The 24,972-nt window shown below is 41.8% G+C and overlaps 1 protein-coding gene across 1 annotated transcript in view; it reads right to left on the bottom strand.

Moving 5' to 3' along the window:
- LOC311045913 (butyrophilin-like protein 1) overlaps window positions 1-24,972 on the bottom strand; it is a gene marked incomplete at its 3' end in the record, with an annotated part of 54,445 nt that overhangs the window by 9,528 nt on the left and 19,945 nt on the right. Inside the window, exons 3-5 of the mRNA XM_084057985.1 lie at window positions 12,025-12,300; window positions 9,442-9,561; window positions 8,646-8,669 (exon numbers count right to left, since the gene is read on the bottom strand). Of these exons, the coding sequence (XP_083914111.1) occupies window positions 8,646-8,669; window positions 9,442-9,561; window positions 12,025-12,300 (420 nt within the window). The remainder of the gene's footprint in view (window positions 1-8,645; window positions 8,670-9,441; window positions 9,562-12,024; window positions 12,301-24,972) is intronic.

Raw genomic sequence — 24,972 nt, 5'->3', positions numbered from 1 at the left:
AATGGGAATTGCAAAAACTCCCATTCAATTATTTTTTTCTCGGAAACCGTAAGGGCTACAGTTACAAGACTTGGAGGGGAGGTTAATAGTTTTTTGCAAAATTATTAAAAAAAGAATCACACCAGTCGGCCACATGGTGGCGCTATAACAGCCCCCTTCACCTTTTGGCCTATAACTCTTGAACCGTAGGTCGTAAAATCAAAATTGGATTCCTTGGGTCACGACGCATCTTCCCATATAGGCCACGCCCATTTGCGTCTGGATAGATTTTCCGCCATTTTGAATTTTCTAAAAAACACACTTTTAGCTTCTCCTCCCTCATATTTTCTCCAAATTTCACAAAAATACGGTACACATGATCTCTGGACCCATGCGATAAACATATCCAAACGGCATTGTAATAGTCCTTACCGTTCGTCCGTAATTGGCTTCCAAATTTAGTGGGAGGGGCCTGTTTTACAAAAAATGCCAAAATTCACGAACGAAAGGTCCAGTCAAACCCAAATTTGAATCACATGTCAAGGTTGGTTTACTCAACAAATCCCTAAAAGCATTTCACTTTCACCCATAGGGGGCGCCACAAATGCGCAAAATGTCACCGTTTCATGCAAAAACATGATTTTTGGGGAATCAGTCCCTTCAACATGAAAAGCAAGTGATCTCAGGAGTGAGGTGACAATATGATTGGCCCGTTACATTTGTGGGAGGGACCTGTTTGACAAAAACGCAGATGTGAATAATGCACGGCAAAGGGTTTTATTTTAAAGGCTTTAAAGGGTTATATTATACCTCTATGGGTTTTCCTTACATATTATATTTTTTACACAGATCGGTGCAGTTATAGGTAAAAACATGAATTGGCCTGTTATAGCGCCACCACGAGGCAGAATTGAAGTGTCATTTCTTCATCGGCCTAGTGAGAATGTGCGTGCAAAATTACATGGAAATTGCATGCTGTGTCCATGAATTCAGGCATTTTGTTCAAAACAGACACTTTGGAAGCCATTCTTAGCCAATCACGATGGAATATGAAAAATCTGAAAGACCTGTTTCGTTTAATGACTAGAGATACTGTGTCCTAATCTGTGTGATGTTTGGATCAAATTTGTAGGAGTAATGTCATAAAAAATTGTTTTGCAAAAGGCTGCCTCCTGGTGGCGCTATAACAGGCCTATGTGATTTGGGGTTCTGAATTGGCATCCAGGGAGTGTGTGTGCACAGTTTCGCTACGATCAAGCTAACAGTGCATGCTGGACATTAGCTGTCCACAGACAGAGGGGGCGAAGGACACACGGACGGACGGATGGACTGACAGACAGGGTGCAAAACATAGTCTCGGCCATGCCTTTTGGCCTGGCCCAGACAGCAACAAAGCATGTTGTTGCTGTCCAGTTGTGCCCAGTTGTCCTGGTGCCCACATGTCCCAAGTGCCCAGTTCCCAGTTGACAAGGTGCCCACATTTCCCTAGTAACCATGTGTCGCTAGTGCCCTCCTGTCCTTAGTGCCAAGATGGTTTTGGTGCCCACTTATCCCTAGTGCCTGATGCGTTGTAAGCTTGTAGATCTGCTATTTTCTAATGATACATTTTGTATACATTTTATGCATTTGAACACTTCAAATAATTACTACTTTTACTTCTGGTACTTTAAGTATATTTTGATGCCGATACTTATTACTACTGAATTATTAGTGTGGTTGCCCTAACAGGGCAACCAGACTATAGTACTCTATACACTTTATTCCACTTCAAGATAAACAATATTTCGAACCACATCTCCTCCCACAGTTTTTATCCCCTAATGTTGTGCCATATATCAAAATGACCATCTAAATCGGGAATCGTGCGCTTGTATTTTGCTAAGACATTGGTTAAATAGTTTAATTGATATTGATTTATTAGTGCATTAAATTCACCCATCCACTTTAATGGAAAAGTGAAAAAACTCAAATTCAAGTATTTTTTTCTCAGAAACCGTAAGAGCTAGAGTTACCAGATTTGGAGGGAAAATTCATAATATTGTCCGAAATTAATGAAAAAAATATCACACCATTCGGCCTCATGGTGGCGCTATAACAGCCCCCTTTACGTTTTGGCCTGTAACTCTTGAACCGTAGGTCCGAAAATCAAAATTTCTTTTCACCTGGATTCCTTGGGTCACTACGCATCTCCCCATATAGGCCACGCCCATTTGCGTCAGGATAGATTTTTTGATATTGATTTATTTGTGCATTAAATTTCCCCATCCACTTTAATGGGAATTGCAAAAACTCCCATTCAAGTATTTTTTTCTCGGAAACCGTAAGGGCTAGAGTTACAAGACTTGGAGGGGAGGTTAATAGTTTTTTGCAAAATTATTAAGAAAATAATCACACCAGTCGGCCACATGGTGGCGCTATAACAGCCCACTTTACCTTTTGGCCTATAACTCTTGAACCGTAGGTCGTAAAATCAAAATTTCTTTTTCCCTGGATTCCTTGGGTCACGACGCATCTCGCCATATAGGCCACGCCCATTTGCGTCAGGACAGATTTTCCGCCATTTTGAATTTTCTTCAAAACACACTTTTTGCTCCTTTTCCTTCAATTTTTTTCCAAATCTCACACAAATCGGTACACGTGATCTATGGACCCATGCGATAAAACTATCCAAGCGGAATTTTGATAGTCCGTACCGTTCGTCCGTAAATGGCTTCCAAAGTTAGCGGGAGGGGCCCGTTTGACCAAAAATGCCATACATCACGAACGAAACGTCCAATCGATCCCAGATTTGAATCACATGTCAAGGTTGGTTTACTCAAGAAATCCCCAAAAGCATTTCCACTTTGACCCATAGGGGGCGCCACAAATGCGCAAAATGTAACCGTTCGATGCAAAAACATGATCTTTGGGGGGATCAATCCTCTCAAAATGAAACGCAAGCGATCTCAGGAGTGAAGACACAATGTAATTGGCGCAGCCTCCAACGTTATTCTTCCGGCGTATTCCTCGAGTCCCGGCGGCCGCGACCCGCGACCGGCGTCGGCGCAACCACACTCTGCAATTTCCCCGGAATTGCGACGCGTCTAGTTATTATTATTAGTGTGGTTGCCCAACAGGGCAACCAGACTATACTGCCCTGCCAAGGTAAAGAGCAGTAACTACGGAAAAAAAAACACTGAAAAATGGGTTTAAAAGTGATTCAACTGGTCAGCCAAATGAGATATCGGCATATAAGTGATATTACACTAATTTTGCATCTGTTCTTGAGGTAATTGTTTATCCCCCAAAATCACAAAGGCTAATTTGACCTTTGGGATACAAAAATAAGTCGGCGTGTCCCAAAACGTAGTTACTGCTCTTTACCTTGGCAGGGCAGTATAGTACTCTATACACTTTCCATCTTTATAGATTAACTTTTTTCGAACCGGATCTCCTCCCACAGTTTTTATACCCTAATGTTGTGCCATATATCAAAATGACCGTCTAAATCGGGAATCGTGCGCTTGTATTTTGCTAAGACATTGGTTAAGTAGTTTAATTGATATTGATTTATTAGTGCATTAAATTTGCCCCCTCCACTTTAATGGAAAAGTGACAAAACTCACATTCAAGTATTTTTTTCTCAGAAACCGTAAGAGCTAGAGTTATCAGATTTGGAGGGATAATTCATAATATTGTCCGAAATTATTGAAAAAAATATCACACCATTCGGCCTCATGGTGGCGCTATAACAGCCCACTTTACCTTTTGGCCTATAACTCTTGAACCGTAGGTCGTAAAATCAAAATTTCTTTTTCCCTGGATTCCTTGGGTCACGACGCATCTCGCCATATAGGCCACGCCCATTTGCGTCAGGACAGATTTTCCGCCATTTTGAATTTTCTTCAAAACACACTTTTTGCTCCTTTTCCTTCAATTTTTTTCCAAATCTCACACAAATCGGTACACGTGATCTATGGACCCATGCGATAAAACTATCCAAGCGGAATTTTGATAGTCCGTACCGTTCGTCCGTAAATGGCTTCCAAAGTTAGCGGGAGGGGCCCGTTTGACCAAAAATGCCATACATCACGAACAAAACGTCCAATCGATCCCAGATTTGAATCACATGTCAAGGTTGGTTTACTCAAGAAATCCCCAAAAGCATTTCCACTTTGACCCATAGGGGGCGCCACAAATGCGCAAAATGTAACCGTTCGATGCAAAAACATGATCTTTGGGGGGATCAATCCTCTCAAAATGAAACGCAAGCGATCTCAGGAGTGAAGACACAATGTAATTGGCGCAGCCTCCAACGTTATTCTTCCGGCGTATTCCTCGAGTCCCGGCGGCCGCGACCCGCGACCGGCGTCGGCGCAACCACACTCTGCAATTTCCCCGGAATTGCGACGCGTCTAGTTATTATTATTAGTGTGGTTGCCCAACAGGGCAACCAGACTATAGTACTCTATACACTTTCCATCTTTATAGATTAACTTTTTTCGAACCGGATCTCCTCCCACAGTTTTTATACCCTAATGTTGTGCCATATATCAAAATGACCGTCTAAATCGGGAATCGTGCGCTTGTATTTTGCTAAGACATTGGTTAAGTAGTTTAATTGATATTGATTTATTAGTGCATTAAATTTGCCCCCTCCACTTTAATGGAAAAGTGACAAAACTCACATTCAAGTATTTTTTTCTCAGAAACCGTAAGAGCTAGAGTTATCAGATTTGGAGGGATAATTCATAATATTGTCCGAAATTATTGAAAAAAATATCACACCATTCGGCCTCATGGTGGCGCTATAACAGCCCCCTTTACGTTTTGGCCTGTAACTCTTGAACCGTAGGTCCGACAATCAAAATTTCTTTTCACCTGGATTCCTTGGGTCACTACGCATCTCCCCATATAGGCCACGCCCATTTGCGTCAGGATAGATTTTTTGCTATTGATTTATTTCTGCATTAAATTTCCCCATCCACTTTAATGGGAATTGCAAAAACTCCCATTCAAGTATTTTTTTCTCGGAAACCGTAAGGGCTACAGTTACAAGATTTGGAGGGGAGGTTAATAGTTTTTTGCAAAATTATTATGAAAATAATCACACCAGTCGGCCACATGGTGGCGCTATAACAGCCCACTTTACCTTTTGGCCTATAACTCTTGAACCGTAGGTCGTAAAATCAAAATTTATTTTTCCCTGGATTCCTTGGGTCATTACGCATCTCCCCATATAGGCCACGCCCATTTGCGTCAGGATAGATTTTCCGCCATTTTGAATTTTCTTCAAAACACACTTTTTGCTCCTTTTCCTACAATTTTTTTCCAAATCTCACACAAATCGGTACACATGATCTCTGAGCCCATGCGGTAAACATATCCAAACGGCATTTTCATAGACCTTACCGTTCGTCCGTAAATGGCTTCCAAAGTTAGCGGGAGGGGCCCGTTTTACCAAAAATGCCAGAAATCACGAACGAAACGTCCGGTCAATCCCAAATTCAAATCACATGTCGAGGGTGGTTTACTCAACAAATTCCCAAAAGCATTTCCACTTTGACCCATAGGGGGCGCCACAAATGCGCAAAATGTAACCGTTTGATGCAAAAACATTATTTCGGGGTGGATCCATCCTTTCAAAATGAAACCCAAGCGATCTCATGAGAGACGTGACAATGTAATTGGCGCAGCCTCCGACGTTATTCCTCCCGGCCTATTCCTCGAGTCCCGGCGGCCGCGACCCGCGACCGGCGTCGGCGCAACCACACTCTGCAATTTCCCCGGAATTGCGACGCGTCTAGTTATTATTATTATTATTATTATTATTATTAGTGTGGTTGCCCAACAGGGCAACCAGACTATAGTACTCTATACACTTTCCATCTTTATAGATTAACTTTTTTCGAACCGCATCTCCTCCCACAGTTTTTATACCCTAATGTTGTGCCATATATCAAAATGACCGTCTACATCGGGAATCGTGCGCTTGTATTTTGCTAAGAGATTGGTTAAGTAGTTTAATTGATATTGATTTATTAGTGCATTAAATTTGCCCCCTCCACTTTAATGGAAAAGTGACAAAACTCACATTCAAGTATTTTTTTCTCAGAAACCGTAAGAACTAGAGTTATCAGATTTGGAGGGATAATTCATAATATTGTCCGAAATTATTGAAAAAAATATCACACCATTCGGCCTCATGGTGGCGCTATAACAGCCCCCTTTACGTTTTGGCCCGTAACTCTTGAACCGTAGGTCCGAAAATCAAAATTTCTTTTCACCTGGATTCCTTGGGTCACTACGCATCTCCCCATATAGCCCACGCCCATTTGCGTCAGGATAGATTTTTTGATATTGATTTATTTGTGCATTAAATTTCCCCATCCACTTTAATGGTAATTGCAAAAACTCCCATTCAAGTATTTTTTTCTCGGAAACCGTAAGGGCTACAGTTACAAGATTTGGAGGGGAGGTTAATAGTTTTTTGCGAAATTATTATGAAAAGAATCACACCAGTCGGCCACATGGTGGCGCTATAACAGCCCACTTTACCTTTTGGCCTATAACTCTTGACCCGTAGGTCGTAAAATCAAAATATCTTTTCACCTGGATTCCTTGGGTCACGACGCATCTTCCCATATAGGCTACGCCCATTTGCGTCAGGATAGATTTTCCGCCATTTTGAATTTTCTTCAAAACACACTTTTTGCTCCTTTTCCTTCAATTTATTTCCAAATCTCACACAAATCGGTACACGTGATCTATGGACCCATGCGATAAACCTATCCAAGCGGAATTTTGATAGTCCGTACCGTCCGTCCGTAAATGGCTTCCAAAGTTAGCGGGAGGGGCCCGTTTGACCAAAAATGCCATAAATCACGAACGAAACGTCCGGTCAATCCCAAATTCAAATCACATGTCGAGGGTGGTTTACTAAACCAATCCCCAAAAGCATTAACACTTTGCTCCATAGGGGGCGCCACGAATGCTCGAAATGTAACCGTTTGATGCAAAAACATGATTTTTGGGGGATCGATCCTCTCAAAATGAAACGCAGGCGATCTCAGGAGTGACGTGACGATGTAATTGGCGCAGTCTCCGACGGTATTCCTCCCGGCGTATTCCTCGAGTCCCGGCGGCCGCGACCCGCGACCGGCGTCGGCGCAACCACACTCTGCAATTTCCCCGGAATTGCGACGCGTCTAGTTATTATTATTATTATTATTATTATTATTAGTGTGGTTGCCCAACAGGGCAACCAGACTATAGTACTCTATAGCTTTATTCCACTTCAAGATAAACAATATTTCGAACCGCATCTCCTCCCACAGTTTTTATCCCCTAATGTTGTGCCATATATCAAAATGACCGTCTAAATCGGGAATCGTGCGCTTGTATTTTGCTAAGAGATTGGTTAAATAGTTTAATTGATATTGATTTATTAGTGCATTAAATTCACCCATCCACTTTAATGGAAAAGTGAAAAAACTCAAATTCAAGTATTTCTTTCTCAGAAACCGTAAGAGCTAGAGTTACCAGATTTGGAGGGAAAATTCATAATATTGTCCGAAATTAATGAAAAAAATATCACACCATTCGGCCTCATGGTGGCGCTATAACAGCCCCCTTTACGTTTTGGCCTGTAACTCTTGAACCGTAGGTCCGAAAATCAAAATTTCTTTTCACCTGGATTCCTTGGGTCACTACGCATCTCCCCATATAGGCCACGCCCATTTGCGTTAGGATAGATTTTTTGATATTGATTTATTTCTGCATTACATTTCCCCATCCACTTTAATGGGAATTGCAAAAACTCCCATTCAAGTATTTTTTTCTCGGAAACCGTAAGGGCTACAGTTACAAAACTTGGAGGGGAGGTTAATAGTTTTTTGAAAAATTATTAAAAAAAGAATCACACCAGTCGGCCACATGGTGGCGCTATAACAGCCCCCTTTACCTTTTGGCCTATAACTCTTGAACCGTAGGTCGTAAAATCAAAATTTCTTTTTCCCTGGATTCCTTGGGTCACGACGCATCTTCCCATATAGGCCACGCCCATTTGCGTCAGGATAGATTTTCCGCCATTTTGAATTTTCTTCAAAACACACTTTTTGCTCCTTTTCCTTAAATTTTTTTCCAAATCTCACACAAATCGGTACACGTGATCTATGGACCCATGCGATAAACCTATCCAAGAGGAATTTTGATAGTCCGTACCGTCCGTCCGTAAATGGCTTCCAAAGTTAGCGGGAGGGGCCCGTTTGACCAAAAATGCCATAAATCACGAACAAAACGTCCGGTCAATCCCAAATTTGAATCACATGTCGAGGGTGGTATACTAAACCAATCCCCAAAAGCATTTCCACTTTGATCCATAGGGGGCGCCACGAATGCTCTAAATGTAACCGTTTGATGCAAAAACATGATTTTTGGGGGATCAATCCTCTCAAAATGAAACGCAGGCGATCTCAGGAGTGACGTGACGATGTAATTGGCGCAGTCTCCGACGGTATTCCTCCCGGCGTATTACTGGAGTCCCGACCGCGTCGGTGCAACCACACTCTGCAATTTCCCCGGAATTGCGACGCGTCTAGTTTTATTTTATTGTAGTAAAATAACAGATGCAGTACAGCAGTTGATAGCATGCAGTGGAACTCAGTACATCATGGATTTGATCTTACCTATATGATCACTCTGTTTCACATCTATTATAGAGGAGAAAGATTACAGGTTAATACACATAATGTTAACTCTTACAAACACTATTTACTACATGAACACACATGTTTGATCAATGTAATTAATATATTGACAAAGTCCTTGACATGTCATTATAGATGCATAGATGGATGATATATCAAATATAGATTCAACTAGAAAAAGTGCTCCTCGGAGCACAGGTCTCCGCCAGGTCAGGTAGGTTATTGCGGCCTCCTGGTGGTGCTAAAATAGGCCAATGTGAAAAGTGTGCCATTTCTTCTTAGGTCTTTCACGGCAATCAGACACTGCATTCATGATTTGAGGCATTTTGTTCCAAAAATGTGTTTTGCTAAATTAGACCTGCTGGTGGCACTATAACAGGCCAATGTGAAAAGGGTGGCATTTCTTCCTTGGCCTAGTGGGAATGTGCGAATCGCATGCTGCGTTGTTGATTTTAGGCATTTTGGTGAAAATGAACCAATCCTGCAAACTTTGGAAGCCAATCTTAGCCAATCAGGATGGAATATGGAAAATCGGACAGATCCATGTTGATCACCTGACTATGAGATACTGTGTACCGATTTGCGTGATGTTTGGACAAAATCTGTAGGATAAAAAAATGTGTTTTGCAAAAATCTGCCAGGGAGTGTGTGTGCACAGTTTCGCAGCGACCGGGCCAACAGAGCCAGAGATTAGCTGTTCACAGACACACACACGGGGTGCAAAACATTGTCTCGGCCATGCCTTTTGGCCTGGCGGAGATTTTTTTTTTTTTACCAGGATGCTTCTTCTTCCAGTATAAATATCCCAGTCCTGCTGCCACTAAGACAATGATGACTATAATAATCACTGCAATTACTGCTCCAGTTGATCCTCTCTCTGTGTGAATCATATCCTCTGAAACACATAGTTATGACACAACTGTAAACATTATATCTCTGTGTGAATCATATCCTCTGAAACACATTTCAGAGGATTTAATTGATTTACAATTAAATCAATCAAATCAACAGTGGTGTTAACTCATTCCCTGCCTAGAACGTAAAAAACGTAATTATTTCCAATTACCAATTCTGCCAAGAACGTAAAAAACATAATTTTGATAAAACCATTTATTTTATAAAGATCGCAATGTCCTTCATCTCTCGAAGTGACACATTTCATTGTAGCACACCCGGATACGTAAACGGCGTCAATCGAAGATTTCCGTTTCCTTCCGCTAAATCGCCATTATCTCGGCTTTGTCTTTCTCCGCCGCAGAACGCTGTTTAGAAACGCTGTTTAGAAACGCTAGAAACGCTGTTTAGAAACTGCTACTACTGCAAAATGGAATGTCGCCGATTGAAAATTTCTTCTCTGGGCCACTCACACAACTACCCTGTGTGTCTACAAACAGTTGAACACGCGATCATAAGGGATTAAGCGAGGTCTGTGGTGAGGTGAAAATTCCATTAACATGTGTCCAACATGTTACACTAACACTGTGGTCTCCATTAATATCCATGTGTCCTACATGTTACACTAACACTGTGGTCTCCATTAACATGTGTCCTACATGTTACACTAACACTGTGGTCTCCATTAACATGTGTCCTACATGTTACACTAACACTGTGGTCTCCATTAACATGTGTCCTACATGTTACACTAACACTGTGGTCTCCATTAATATCCATGTGTCCTACATGTTACACTAACACTGTGGTCTTCATTAACATCCATGTGGTTCCATGTGTGGTTTACATGTTAACCTGTCCCTGTGTTAAGGCTTATATTGGCCAAACAAAAAGATGCCTAAAACTGAGGAGCACAATAGTGATGTGCCGATACCACATTTCTTCAATTCGATACGATACCGATATTTTTGGGTCCGATTTTCCGATACCGATATCGATACCGATACCGGAACCGGAAACATAAAACGGAACCGGAAATGCCGTTAAACCGGAAACGGAAGTACAAAAACCGGAACCGGAAATGGTCGTAAACCGGAAACGGAAGTATATTAAAAAGTATCGATACTTTTTTTACTTTGATTGTTTTTTTTGCTGTTTTATTTTTATTTTCTTTGTGTAATGATATTCGAACTGTGGTGCCACTATATATGTCTATGAATTGAATACCAAGGCCCTCATTGGAACCAAGTCCGCAAGGACTTTTATGAACGGACCTGTTAGACAAAGTATTTTAAATGTAAATGTGTTGTTTTACATTTTTTGCCTAATAAAATATTCAATCAATCAATAAATCAAAATATGAAAAATGAAAAAAAAAAAACACGAATTGGCCTGTTATGGCGCCACCATGAGGCTGATTTGAAAAAAAACAAATGATAGTTCTTCCTCTGCCTAATGGGAATGTGTGTACAAAATTGCAGGCTATGTTCATGATTTGAGGCATTTTGTTCAAAACGGAGCACTCCTGCAAACTTTGGAAGACATTTTTAGCCAATCAGGATGGAATATGAGAAATCTGAAAGACCCGTTTTGTTTAATGACTATAGAGATACTGTGTACCGATTTGCGTGATTTTTGGACAAAATCTGTAGGAGTACCGTGAAAAAATATGTTTTGCACAAATCGGCCTCCTGGTGGCGCTATAAAAGGCCCATGAGAAGAATTTTGGGCAGAGGTTCTGAATTGGCATCCAGGGAGTATGTGTGCACAATTTCGCTGCGATCAAGACTGTGCCGGAGATTAGCTGGTCACAGACGGACGGACGGACGGACGGACAGACACACGGACGGACGGATGGGCGGACGGATGGACGGACGGACAGACAGACAGGGGGAAAAACATACTCTCTCGCCATGCCTTTCGGCGTGGCGGAGACAATAATGCAGAATGTGATAGTGTACATAATTTCACTACAACTATAGTAACCAAGGGAGTGCAGATGTAAATTAGTTATATACTGTAGCTCACTCTGACCTAATGGTAATGTATAAACAAACATACAAAATATCAAATAAAACATACAGATAAAAACGTTGCACATTATTCACACCTTCACTACTGTAATTCCCTCTATTCCTGCCTCTCCAAATTATCTACCCACTGCCCGCAACTGGTTCAGAATGCAGCTGGTTCAGAATGCCGCAGCACAGCTTTTAACTTTCTCCATATTAACATCCATTCTAGCTTCTTTGCACTGGTTGTCCATTTCTTTCTAAAGCTACTGAGGAATATAATTTTCTTCTATTTTATAGTTTCTTTTTTTTTCTTTTTTTGTTTAATTAGTATTTTTTGTTGTATATCTGTATTGTATTTGCTTTGTTCAGGACCCAAAGAAGACTAGAGGCTCATTCATGTGTCTCTAATGGAGTTCCTTTAATAAAATAAACATAAACATAAACATTACCTGAGATGTAACGTTGTTCGTCAACAGTGTAGTTGAATTGTGGCAGGTGAACTCTACAGGTCACGTTCTTTGCTCGACTCACTGTCACATTCCTCTGGACAATGTAACAGTGTTGAGAACGTGTCTCTGTCACTGAGGGTCCAGCAGTGATGTTGTTTTCATCACCGTCCAGCCAAGACATCTCAGGTTGTGGATACCAGCACCCAGAATCACATATCAAAGATAAACCACTGTCTGTTGGTCCATTTGAAGAGATCACTGGCTGAGACACATTCCCTGCAAAAACATACAAATATAAATATGATAATGAATATATCCATCCATCCATCCATCTACAAGGCTGACAAGAGAGAACATGTATAACATTATTTACAGACACAGCTCGAGTTCTACTGTAATTACATGAATTGATTGATAGATTGATTGAATACTTAATTATTAATTAACAACAATGTTTCCCCTAAATGCATGTAACAGAGCGGCAGGTGAAGCTACAAGGTTCCTTAATTGTTATATAAATTGCTATTATATATTATTACTATTTCTTAATGATGGAAGACAGCTCTGTCTTATGTCTTTATAAACCCACAGTGAGGGTCAATGAGCCGGCAGTGGTGGGTCACGGGGAATCCGATCTACAGGTTTACTGATTATGGAGGAGAAAAAAAGTCTTTCCATCTCATCAGTCCATAAAGCAAATATTAAGCAGACGCTGTGTTCTGACTTGTGTGCAGCGTCTTCAGTGCAGCAGTGGCTCTAGAGATGTTGTTTTTGTAACTAATATTGTATTCAAACACGTACCGTACACACTGGAACAGAGTGGAGATCTGTCTACAGACAGACACAACACCTACGCCCGCACATCAAATAGAGTAGTACTGCCTGAATACTAGAGCCCACATCAAATAGAGTAGTACCGTCCGAATACCAGCACCCACAGTAGCACTGCCTGAATACCAGCACACACTCATAAAATAGAGTAGCAATGCCTGAACACCAGCACACACGCACGCATGCATGCACGCACATACACACACACACACACACACACACACACACACACACACACACAGACACACACACACACACACACACACACACACACACACACACACACACACACACACACACACACACACACACTCTCATCAAATAGAGTAGTACTGCCTGAATACCAGCACACACTCATCATAAAATAGAGTAGCAATGCCTGAATACCAGCACACACACACGCCCGCCCGCCCGCCCGCACGCACGCACGCACGCACGCACGCACGCACGCACGCACGCACGCACGAAGATTGAGATTGGGAAATAGTGGGTCTGCCTGTCTGTCTGTCTGTCTGTCTGTCTGTCTGTCTGTCTGTCTGTCTGTCTGTCTGTCTGTCTGTCTGTCTGTCTGTCTGTCTGTCTGTCTGTCTGTCTGTCTGTCGGTCGGTCGGTCGGTCGGTCGGTCGGTCGGTCGGTCGGTCTGTCGGTCTGTCTGTCTGTCTGTCTGTCTGTCTGTCTGTCTGTCTGTCGGTCGGTCGGTCGGTCGGTCGGTCGGTCGGTCGGTCGGCCGGTCGGTGATGCTATGAGTGATATGCTATGAGTGATACAGGTATTTAAGGGTTTCTTAACAGGCAGGCAGGTAGGAATTTACCAATCTTTGGGTCCTCATAACACCACACAGGTTACAGTGTTGTGAGAGGGAGGTTTATTAATGTTTTTTTCCTTGCTCTATGGAGTGCAGTGTTGTCTTTGATGTGAAGTGTACAATGTTGTGTTGAAGTGTGACTCAGGCCAGTTGGATCTTCTTTGGTCACAGCATCACTAGGACGATACAACTTACCAACAAGGAGCTGGATCAAAGTGTAGCTGTTCTGTAGTGGAGCAGAACATCTGTAGGTCCCCTCATCTGAGAACTTCACCCTGGACAGTTTCAGTGACATATTACCATTAGGAAGCTTCTCAGGAAACAGAGACGTCCTCTCTTTGTACAACGGGTTCAGCTCTTGGCCATGTCTGTAATGTCCATCTTGGAGGAGATTAATGATGTATGGCTCCAGGTCCGGTCTGGACCACTCCACTGTCTTCCTGGCCATGTTGAACGGTGGTTTAATGAGACATGGAAGGATCACCTCATCTCCCTCTTTGACCAGGATGTCCTGAGAAGACCCGATCACCTGATGTTGTCCTTAAAACAAAATCAAATGAAGCATGGTGTTAGTTCATGATGCACACTGGACTCATACTGTAATCAGCTGTCAGTCAGCTGGTTGTTTCCCAGCAGCCACACTTTTCTACATGTCAATCACAGCTTGTGTTCTCAACAGGGTGCTCTCTTTAAATAGAGCTTCCTCTTTCATTTGATTACTGCTTCTCAATGCTGATAAACACTGAACACTGATGAACACTGATAAACACTGATAAACACTGATGAACACTGATAAACACTGAACACTGATAAACACTGATAAACACTGATGAACACTGATAAACACTGAACACTGATGAACACTGATAAACACTGATGAACACTGATGAACACTGATGAACACTGATGAACACTGCTACTGATGCTGTGCAAGCTTTCCTCCTCCACCCCAGCCTCCTTTAATAGTTAAGGAGTCAACTTCACATTTGAGTCAGACTTATGCTGGCTATTGTCCACATTAAGCCTATAGGTTTACAGGTAAATCTGATACAGATACTGTAGATACGTAGGCCCACAGGGAGGGTCAATGAGCCGGCAGTGGTGGGTCACAGGGAATCCGATCTACAGGTTTACTGATTACGGAGGAGAAAAAAAGTCTTTCCATCTCATCAGTCCATAAAGCAAATATTAAGCAGACGCTGTGTTCTGATTTGTGTGCAGCGTCTTCAGATGCTCTAGAGATGTTGTTTTTGTAACTAATATGTAGTACGGTACCGTCCGAATACCAGCACCCACAGTAGCACTGCCTGAATACCAGTACACTCATAAAATAGAGTAGCAATGCCTGAACACCAGCACACACGCACGCACACGTGCATGCACGCACGCACATACACACACACACACACTCTCATCAAATAGAGTAGTACTGCCTGAATACCAGCACACACTCATCATAAAATAGAGTAGCAATGCCTGAATACCAGCACACACACACACACACACACACACACACACACACACACACACACACACACGCACGCACGCACACACACACGCAGGGATGCCGACTTTTGTGCGTGGCCGTGGGGGCTGAACTCGCCCTTGGTACTGTCCTTATGGATGTTTGTTTGGTCACAATATAACGTTCAGTGTTCAGCATATTAGCTTATAAGCTTAAAACGCATTGGGCCCAATCTGTAAACAAGTGTACATTATGTCTGGAAACATCCGTACATTGTAGAGACTGCAGCCAGTCAGCCAGACAGCCAGCCAGCCAGCGGTTACCCTAACTCAGAGATTAGACGCCTCTGCCCTGCACAGTCTGATAGAAAGCACAAAGCCTTAATAACAGAAATAGTCTGCCTCATCCAGGCAGTTGGCCAGTAGTCACTTTGAGTGGCAGTTGGGACAAACGCAGTCAGTGGGGCAAACGCACCAAAAAGATTTACGATTCTGTCCCTATCAGTTCATAACTCGGACGGCGCTGATTCGACTAGCAGACCATCGGCTGGTCGTCGCGGGCACTCGCGTCTGGAGGCGCTCGGGCGCGACTCCTCAGCCTCAAGGTCTGCTGAGTCGGCGCGCCTCCGTCATGGTCCAAAACTATACTTTATCGGCTTTATAGTTGAGTCATTCCACAAAACCGGTACGATTTGCACTTTTTTTTTTTTTTAAATCGATGAAAACAAATTACTTTTTTGAATAGCCCACACCATTAAGGACATAATTTAACATGCAGAAAAACATATTTTCCCATCTCAGGCATTAAATTTATATTTTGTACATGGAATAATATATGTAACAGGGTTGAAATTCATAACGGGGTTGAGTGGAACGGGGTTGAGATGTTTTACTCAAGATGGCCATTACTCTACCTGTGATGATTAAGAGGAGACCACATGGCATGCATGACATTAGTCAATCACATATTGCTGAAATGACAAAGACAATTTAAGATAATAATAGTTTTCTATCTTTATTTCATGTAACGGGGTTGAGTTGTTATGCTTTACGACCACGCTTTGAAAGTATAAATGACCCTAAATAGCTGTATAAGAAGTTCGAAATGTTCCTCTTTCTGCAGCATCTTGCTCAGAAGACTTGTAGAATGCCATGTTGTTGATGCCACTAAAGGGTCAGTTTATACTTTTTACAGAGAGGAGAATGACTTGTGTAACGGGGTTGAGTGCGACTGGGGGACGGATCTATATAATGCAATTTTAATGATTAATCATCTATTTATTAAAAAACAAAACATGACCAGCAATAAAGCACGGATACAATTATGTCAATGGCAAAATGTATTATTTTTTCCCCATTTTTAATAGTCATATCTCAAGTCCATTTTCATCGAAGGCCATGGGGGACATGAAAAAAATGACAAAATAGGTGGTGTCTACTGAAAAAAGCAAGATAATTTATGATATAAAGATAAAATGTATGTAAATTGTTTACACAATATTCAAAGTAACATTTCAATTGATTCTAAAAAGCTTTTAAATTTTGATTTTGGTGACCCGATGGATACAATACACTCAAAAGGGTCAGAGGGACCGCAAATCGTACCGGTTTCGTGGAATGACTCAGTTATAAATTATAGTGTAAACACATCTTTAAATGGAATTAAGAAATAGTTTTAATCCGAGGGTATGCGGATACCCTAACTCAGAGATTAGACGCCTCTGCCCTACACAGTCTGAGAGAAATCACAAAACCTTAATAACAGAAATAGTCTAGGTAAGCTTAATTAATTGCAAAACATGACACCCCTTATTCAAAACAGATGGCGAATGCATTCTTCTCTTTATAGGGCCTACACAGGTAATAAAATTGCCTGTGAGACCTTCATGAATTGAACCTCACAGTCAGCAGTCAGTCAAGCTTGTACCTCTGATTTTGTGGGGGGAGTCATCTAATGCAATCTTTAATTATACACATTTGCAAACATGGAGGTATATGCCTGCTTGCAAAATGTTTATAACGTTTCCTAAAACCTAACCATGTTTATACATATATATAAACAAAGATTCAACACAAAAAGTAGACCATACATATGAAACAGGGAACATGCCTGAACATGCCCCTAAAGCCTGAAACAAGCAGATGGGCCATCAATGACCCAATGGGCCATCAACAGCACCAGCCAATGAGGATAATGGCCACATGGAAGCCACACCCACAACAAAAACACATAAATACAGGAAGAGAAGAACAGGAATTCATTCTCATCCGGAGGATCGCATCTGATGAAGTACAATAATAGTACGAAAACGTTTATGCATTTGAGAATGAACCAACAAACCAGTGGACGAAGACAGGCCTGGCAGGAAAGAGCCAGACCAGATGGAGAAACCAGGAACAACCACAGACCCAGGAGACATGTGGTACCAGGCCAGGTAAGCCAGGTAGGTAGGCACAGACAAACTTACATACACACACCACATGAGGAGAGAAACAGTGATTTCCACAAATCAATTAGGGGGATAAACAATTTGATCATTGCACTACACCATTCACAGAATGTAGACATAAACAAATACCCAGAGGGTATTGCTAGAAAAGAACAAGAACTGATGGATTTTATAAAACCAGCAAAACCAACAGATAGAACCTTACTGCTACTACAAGGAAGTGCAAAGCATTGGTCTTACACCACTTTGTTAATATTAATAGAACACTTCAGCCAATTGATTGAAAACACAAAAAAAGACCTGTCCCAGTGCTTAACACAGGAATACGACAGGGCCTTCTCCATTGCCACTAAATGGGCAAGAAAAAATCTGGGAAGGCGCCTAACAGAGAAGACTCTGGGCTTAGCCCATACAGGAGTAAGGGAAATATATAACACAAAAACACACACACCAGCACACCCCACACCACACGTTTCCCCCCCATCCCCCAGCCCCCCCTCCCTTCCTTCTTCTCCCTCTACAGGTAACCCAGGCATGGGAGAAGACTCAACTGGAGGATTGGAAACCACAGGAGCAACAACACAGAGAATAATAGAATTTACACAGGCAGAGTTCTCAGACCTGCCCACACCTGAGGGGCCATGGACATCGATTGGACGGAAGGGAAAACAAAAGAAACAGAAAGACACCAACAAAACCACACAGCCTACAGGGAGGAACACGGAAGAACAACAGAACCCAGGAAACACCCCGAAACCACAGAGGGAACGTCCCACCAGGAGGCAGACTACACCACCCAGGGACACACCCCAGAGGACAACCCAGGAGAGAAGGAACAGTGGAGGGAACCAAACAACACCAGAGGGACCCACCGAAGACACTACTACACAGAGGGAAACACCAGCACAGGAAGAAACAATCGAGACGAGACCTACGAAACCACGCCACTGGAGAGGCGGATCAAAGGATAATAAGGCCACATGGAGATTTGTACCGAACCGAAACATCATCATAATTGGGGACTCCAACCTGGCTCGGATCCCAACAATCACAGATGACAGAATCCAGATAGAATCCTACTCTGGAATGAACCTGGAATGGGCCGGAACAGTCCTGATAAAAGCGGAGAAAAATGAGGACGCCACACACCTCATCATCTCAGTAGGAATTAACAACAAGAACCAAAAATCAAGAAAAACAAGCTACACAGCCCTGAAGAGACTCCGCACTGCAGCCGAAGCAAAATTCCCCAATGCAGAGAAACGCATAGCACTAATCAACTACTCAGAAGGCCTAAGTACTGACCAAAAGGATACTCTGACATACATAAATGAGGAGATAAAGAAAGAGCCCCACCTCCCAAAATTGCCTGCAAACAGCTTCAAAACAGACAACGAAAACGTCCACTGGCTCAGGGACACAGCCGAATCCATGTTACAGCATTGGATAAACTCTTTAAACTAATAAGGCCCAACAGCTCAAACCGGCAGGGCCTTATGGAGTCGGATATAATCAATCTGTCTCATTATTTCCAACCAAACGAACACCAGAAAACACTTCTGGAAAAAGGTTTATCATTCGTCCCCACATTAGACCTCTACAGGCAACAATCACAAAACTTGAGAACAGATGTGTCGAAATACCATTGCAGACTCAAATTAGCCACACATTTTGGAGCTGGAAACGACACGGAAATTCCGCGCTTCCATCTTCCATCCTACTGGGAACCAGACAATGACAAACTACCGGACAGCCTAAAGCAATTGATCCAGATGGACAGAGCCACAGTACAAAATGTACCAGGACACCTGAAAGAAAAGAATAACATCACAACGGATCAGGTGAGAGCTCTAAGATCATTAGCTAACAACCGGGACATTGTAATTAAGCCTGCGGACAAAGGGAGTCGTATAGTCATTCTGGACAGACAACAATATGTTTTTGAGGGTTTAAGACAGTTGAATAACTCAAATCACTATGTGGAATTGGAAGCACCCATTTTTGAACAAACAGCAATAGAGGTGAGGGGAATCATTACAAAGTTAAGGGAGAAAAAGTTTATAGACCATAAACAAGAAAAATACCTACGGGGCGAAAATTCCCCCAGGGCTAGAGTCCTTTATCTTCTACCCAAAATCCACAAGGACCCAAACAGCTGGACTATTCCTTATGAAATTCCACCTGCACGCCCAATTGTCTCGGATTGTAACTCAGAAACATATGCCACAGCAGAATATATTGAGTTCTACTTAAACCCACTATCTGTAAAACACCCAAGCTATATTAAGGATACATATGACTTTATTGACAAAATAAAAAACATCACGGTTCCTCAGGGTGCCTTCTTGTTTTCAATAGATGTTGATAGCCTTTATACCAACATAAATACATTAGCGGGAATGAAAGCAATCAGAGATATCTTTAAAAAGTATCCTGACAGACAAAGACCAGACGCAGAATTATTGGAACTACTAGAATTAAATTTGACCAAAAACGACTTTTCATTTGATGGGAAAACCTTCCTTCAGATCAGTGGAACAGCCATGGGAAAGAAATTTGCGCCATCCTACGCAAATATATATTTGGCTTTATGGGAAGAAACCGCCCTTAAAAAATGCAGATTCAAACCCACACATTATTTTAGGTTTCTAGATGATATTTTTGGAGTATTTGAGCACTCCACAGAGGAATTTGAGCAATTCATACGAGTCTTAAACACACATCATGCCTCAATAACAGTGAAATATGTCACAAACAAAGAACACATTGACTTCTTGGATGTTACAGTCTTCAAAGGGAAAGATTTTAACACCACCGGCAAACTGGACTCAAAGGTGTTTTTTAAGGAGACTGATACACATGCACTGCTCCACAAGACATCCTTCCATCCAACCCATTGTTTCGCAGGAATAGTCAAGTCTCAACTCCTACGTTTCAAGAGAATCTGCACACAAACAGCAGATTTTGAAAATGCCTGCAAAACTCTATTCACAGCATTAAGGAAACGTGGATATACAAGAACATTCCTCAGGAAATCATACAACACATTCCAGGAAGTGAAAGTAAGGAATGAGAAACCCACACTAGCCTTAGTAACCACATTTTCCAGCCAAAGTTTATTGGCAAACAGAGCCATCAAAAACAATTTTGAAAACAGGGGGGGAAACCTCCTACAGAACTTTAAGATAATTTCGGCCTATAGGAAAAACAAAAATCTGAAAGACTACTTGATCCACAGCAAATTGAAGCCATGGAACCAAGTAGCACGGGCAAGGCCTAACTACTTTAGCCCGAAACAAACGGTTAAAAACAGGACAAACAAAAACATTATTAGCCTAAGACAGAACATCACATACAACACCAGAAATTGTGTTTATCTGATTACTTGCCAAGTGTGTGGATTACAGTATGTAGGAGAGACAGGCAACTCCATAGCAATTAGAATAAGCCAACACAGGTACACCATTAATAATGAAAAAGATACCCATTTATTAATTGTTCAACACTTCATGACACATGGGATTGATGCCATAAAAGTATGCGGCTTGGAATTCAATGACTGCTGGACAATTGGACAGAGAAGATTCCATGAAAAAGAATGGATTACAAGACTTAGCACAAAATATCCAGGAGGCCTAAACTTCTAAACTGCCCAAAAAAACTGGAACTATCCACATACTCTTACTAAACTAAACAATAGAGTTGATCACCTACACCAACCACAAAGTGGAGGGGGAGATCTCATTGTTGAGCTAATGAGAATATCAATGAAGGCACATTGATACCAAGAGCCATCAACATTTGGACCATCAACAGGGAGCTAATTGTCTTCCAAATTGGAGGTGTGAACATCAGAACTGTGGATATGCTAACTTGTTCCCAAAACTGTATCCCTTCAGTATCTACCCCATAGTCCTAAAAAATAAAGTGTAAACACATCCTTAAATGGAATTAGGAAATAGTTTTAACCCGAGGGTATGCGGTCACCCTGACTCAGAGATTAGACGCCTCTGCCCTGCACAGTCTAATAGAAAGCACAAAGCTTTAAAAAATAAAGTCTGCCTCATCCAGGCAGTTGGCCAGGAGCCACTTTGAGTGGTAGTTGGGATAAACGCAGTCAGTGGAGCAAACGCAGTCCGCACCAATAATATTTACGATTCTGTCCCTATCGGTACATAACTCGGACGGCGCTGAGTCGACTAGCAGCCCAGCGGCTGGTCGACGCGGGCACTCGCGCCTGGAGGCGCTCGGGCGCGTCTCCTCAGCCTTAAGGTCTGCTGAGTCGGCGCGCCTCCGTCATGGCCCATAACTTATAATTATAAATTATAGGGAAAACACATCCTTAAATGGAATTGGGAAATGGTTTTACCTTTAGTCTAGGTAAACTGAATTATTTGCAAAACATGACATCCCTTATTCAAAACAGATGGCGAATGCATTCTTCTCTTTATAGGGCCTACACAGGTAATAAAATTGCCTGTGAGACCTTCATGAATTGAACCTCACAGTCAGCAGTCAGTCTGTCTGTCTGTCTGTCTGTCTGTCGAGGGGGGTGGGGGTGGGACTGTCGGATATGCTTGGTATTTATATTTGATCATATCATAATTTAACAATTACAACTCTAAGATCATTAGCTAACAACCAGGACATTGTGATTAAGCCTGCAGACAAAGGGAGTCGTATAGTCATTTTGGACAGACAACAATATGTTTTTGAGGGTTTAAGACAGTTGAACAACTCAAATCACTATGTGGAATTGGAGGCACCCATTTTTGAACAAACAGCAATAGAAGTGGGGGAAATCATTACCAAATTAAGGGAGAAAGAGTTTATAGACCATAAACAAGAAAAATACCTGGCCTACGGGGCGAAAATTCCCAAAGGGCTAGAATTCTTTATCTTTTACCCAAAATCCACAAGGACCCAAGCAGCTGGACTATTCCTTATGAAATTCCACCTGCACGCCCAATTGTCTCGGATTGTAACTCAGAAACATATGCCACAGCAGAATTTATTGAATTCTACTTAAACCCACTATCTGTAAAACATCCAAGCTATATTAAGGATACATATGACTTTATTGACAAAATAAAAAACATCACGGTTGCTCAGGGTGCCTTCTTGTTTTCAATAGATGTTGATAGCCTGTACACCAATATAAACACAGTAGCGGGGCTGAAGGCAATCCGAGATATCTTTAAAAAGTATCCTGACAGACAAAGACCAGACGCAGAATTATTGGAATTACTAGAATTAAATTTGACCAAAAACGATTTTTCATTTGATGGGAAAACCTTCCTTCAGATCAGTGGAACAGCCATGGGAAAGAAATTCGCACCATCCTACGCAAACATTTATTTGGCTTTATGGGAAGAAACAGCACTTAAAAAGTGCAGATTCAAACCCACACATTATTTTAGGTTTCTAGATGTTTATTTGAGCACTCCACAGAGGAATTTGAGCAATTCATACAAGTCTTAAACACACATCATGCCTCAATAACAGTGAAATATGTCACAAACAAAGAACAAATTGACTTCTTGGATGTTACAGTCTTAAAAGGGAAAGATTTCAACACCACCAGCAAACTGGATTCAAAGTTGTTTTTTAAGGAGACTGATACACATGCCTTGCTCCACAAGACATCCTTCCATCCAACCCATTGTTTCGCAGGAATAGTCAAGTCACAGCTCCTACGTTTCAAGAGAATCTGCACACAAACAGCAGATTTTGAAAATGCCTGCAAGACTATTCACAGCATTAAGGAAACGTGGATATACAAGAACATTCCTCAGGAAATCATACAACACGTTCCAGGAAGTGAAAGTAAGGAATGAGAAACCCACACTAGCATTAGTAACCACATTCTCTAGCCAAAGTTTATTGGCCAACAGAGCCATCAAAATACATTTTGAAAACAGGGGAGGAAACCTCCTACAGGACTTTAATATAATTTCGGCCTACAGGAAAAACAAAAATCTGAAAGACTACTTGATCCACAGCAAATTGAAGCCATGGAACCAAGTAGCACGGGCAAGGCCTAACTACTTTAGCCCGAAACAAACGGTTAAAAACAGGACAAACAAAAACATTATTAGCCTAAGACAGAACATCACATTCAACACCAGACATTGTGTTTATCTGATTACTTGCCAAGTGTGTGGATTACAGTATGTAGGAGAGACAAGCAACTCCATAGCAATTAGAATAAGCCAACACAGGTACACCATTAATAATGAAAAAGATACCCATGTATTCATTGTTCAACACTTTATGACACATGGGATTGATGCTATAAAAGTATGCGGTCTGGAATACAATGACCGCTGGACAACTGGGCAGAAAAGATTCCATGAAAAAGAATGGATTACAAGACTTAGCACAAAATATCCAGGGGGTCTAAACTTCTAAACTGCCCAAAAGAACTGAAACTATCCACATATTCTTACTAACCTAAACAATAGAGTTGATCACCTACATCAACCACAGAGTTGAGGGGGAGATCTCATTGTTGAGCTAATGAGAATATCAATGAAGGCACATTGATACCAAGAGCCATCAACATTTGGACCATCAACAGGGAGCTAATTGTCTTCCAAATTGGAGGTGTGAACATCAGAACTGTGGATATGCTAACTTGTTTCCAAAACTGTATCCTTTCAGCATCTACCCCTTAGTTATAAAATATAGTGTAAACACATCTTTAAATGGAATTAGGAAATAGTTTTAATCCGAGGGTATGCGGTTACCCTGACTCAGAGATTAGACGCCTCTGCCCTGCACAGTCTGATAGAAAGCACAAAGCTTTAAAAAATAAGTCTGCCTCATCCAGGCAGTTGGCCAGTAGTCACTTTGAGTGGCAGTTGGGACAAACGCAGTCCGCACCAAAAATATTTACGATTCTGTCCCTATCGGTACATAACTCGGAAGGCGCTGATTCGACTAGCAGCCCATCGGCTGGTCGTCGTGGGCACTCACGCCTGGAGGCGCTCGGGCACGACTCCTCAGCCTCAAGGTCTGCTGAGTCGGCGCGCCTCCGTCATGGCCCAAAACTTATAGTTATAAATTATAGTGAAAACACACCCTTAAATGGAATTAAGAAATGGTTTTAATCCGAGGGTATGCGATTACCCTAACTCAGAGATTAGATGCCTCTGCCCTACACAGTCTGAGAGAAATCACAAAACCTTAATAACAGAAATAGTCTAGGTAAGCTTAATTAATTGCAAAACATGACACCCCTTATTCAAAACAGATGGTGAATGCATTCTTCTCTTTATAGGGCCTACACAGGTAATAAAATTACCTGTGAGACCTTTATGAATTGAACCTCACAGTCAGCAGTCAGTCAGTCAGTCTGTCTGTCTGTCTGTCTGTCTGTCTGTCTGTCTGTCTGTC

The sequence above is a fragment of the Gymnoscopelus microlampas genome, assembly GCF_963454915.1.
Source record: "Gymnoscopelus microlampas genome assembly, chromosome: 5".
Classification (NCBI taxonomy): Eukaryota; Metazoa; Chordata; class Actinopteri; order Myctophiformes; family Myctophidae; genus Gymnoscopelus; species Gymnoscopelus microlampas.
This window is presented reverse-complemented; position numbering and strand designations above follow the sequence as displayed.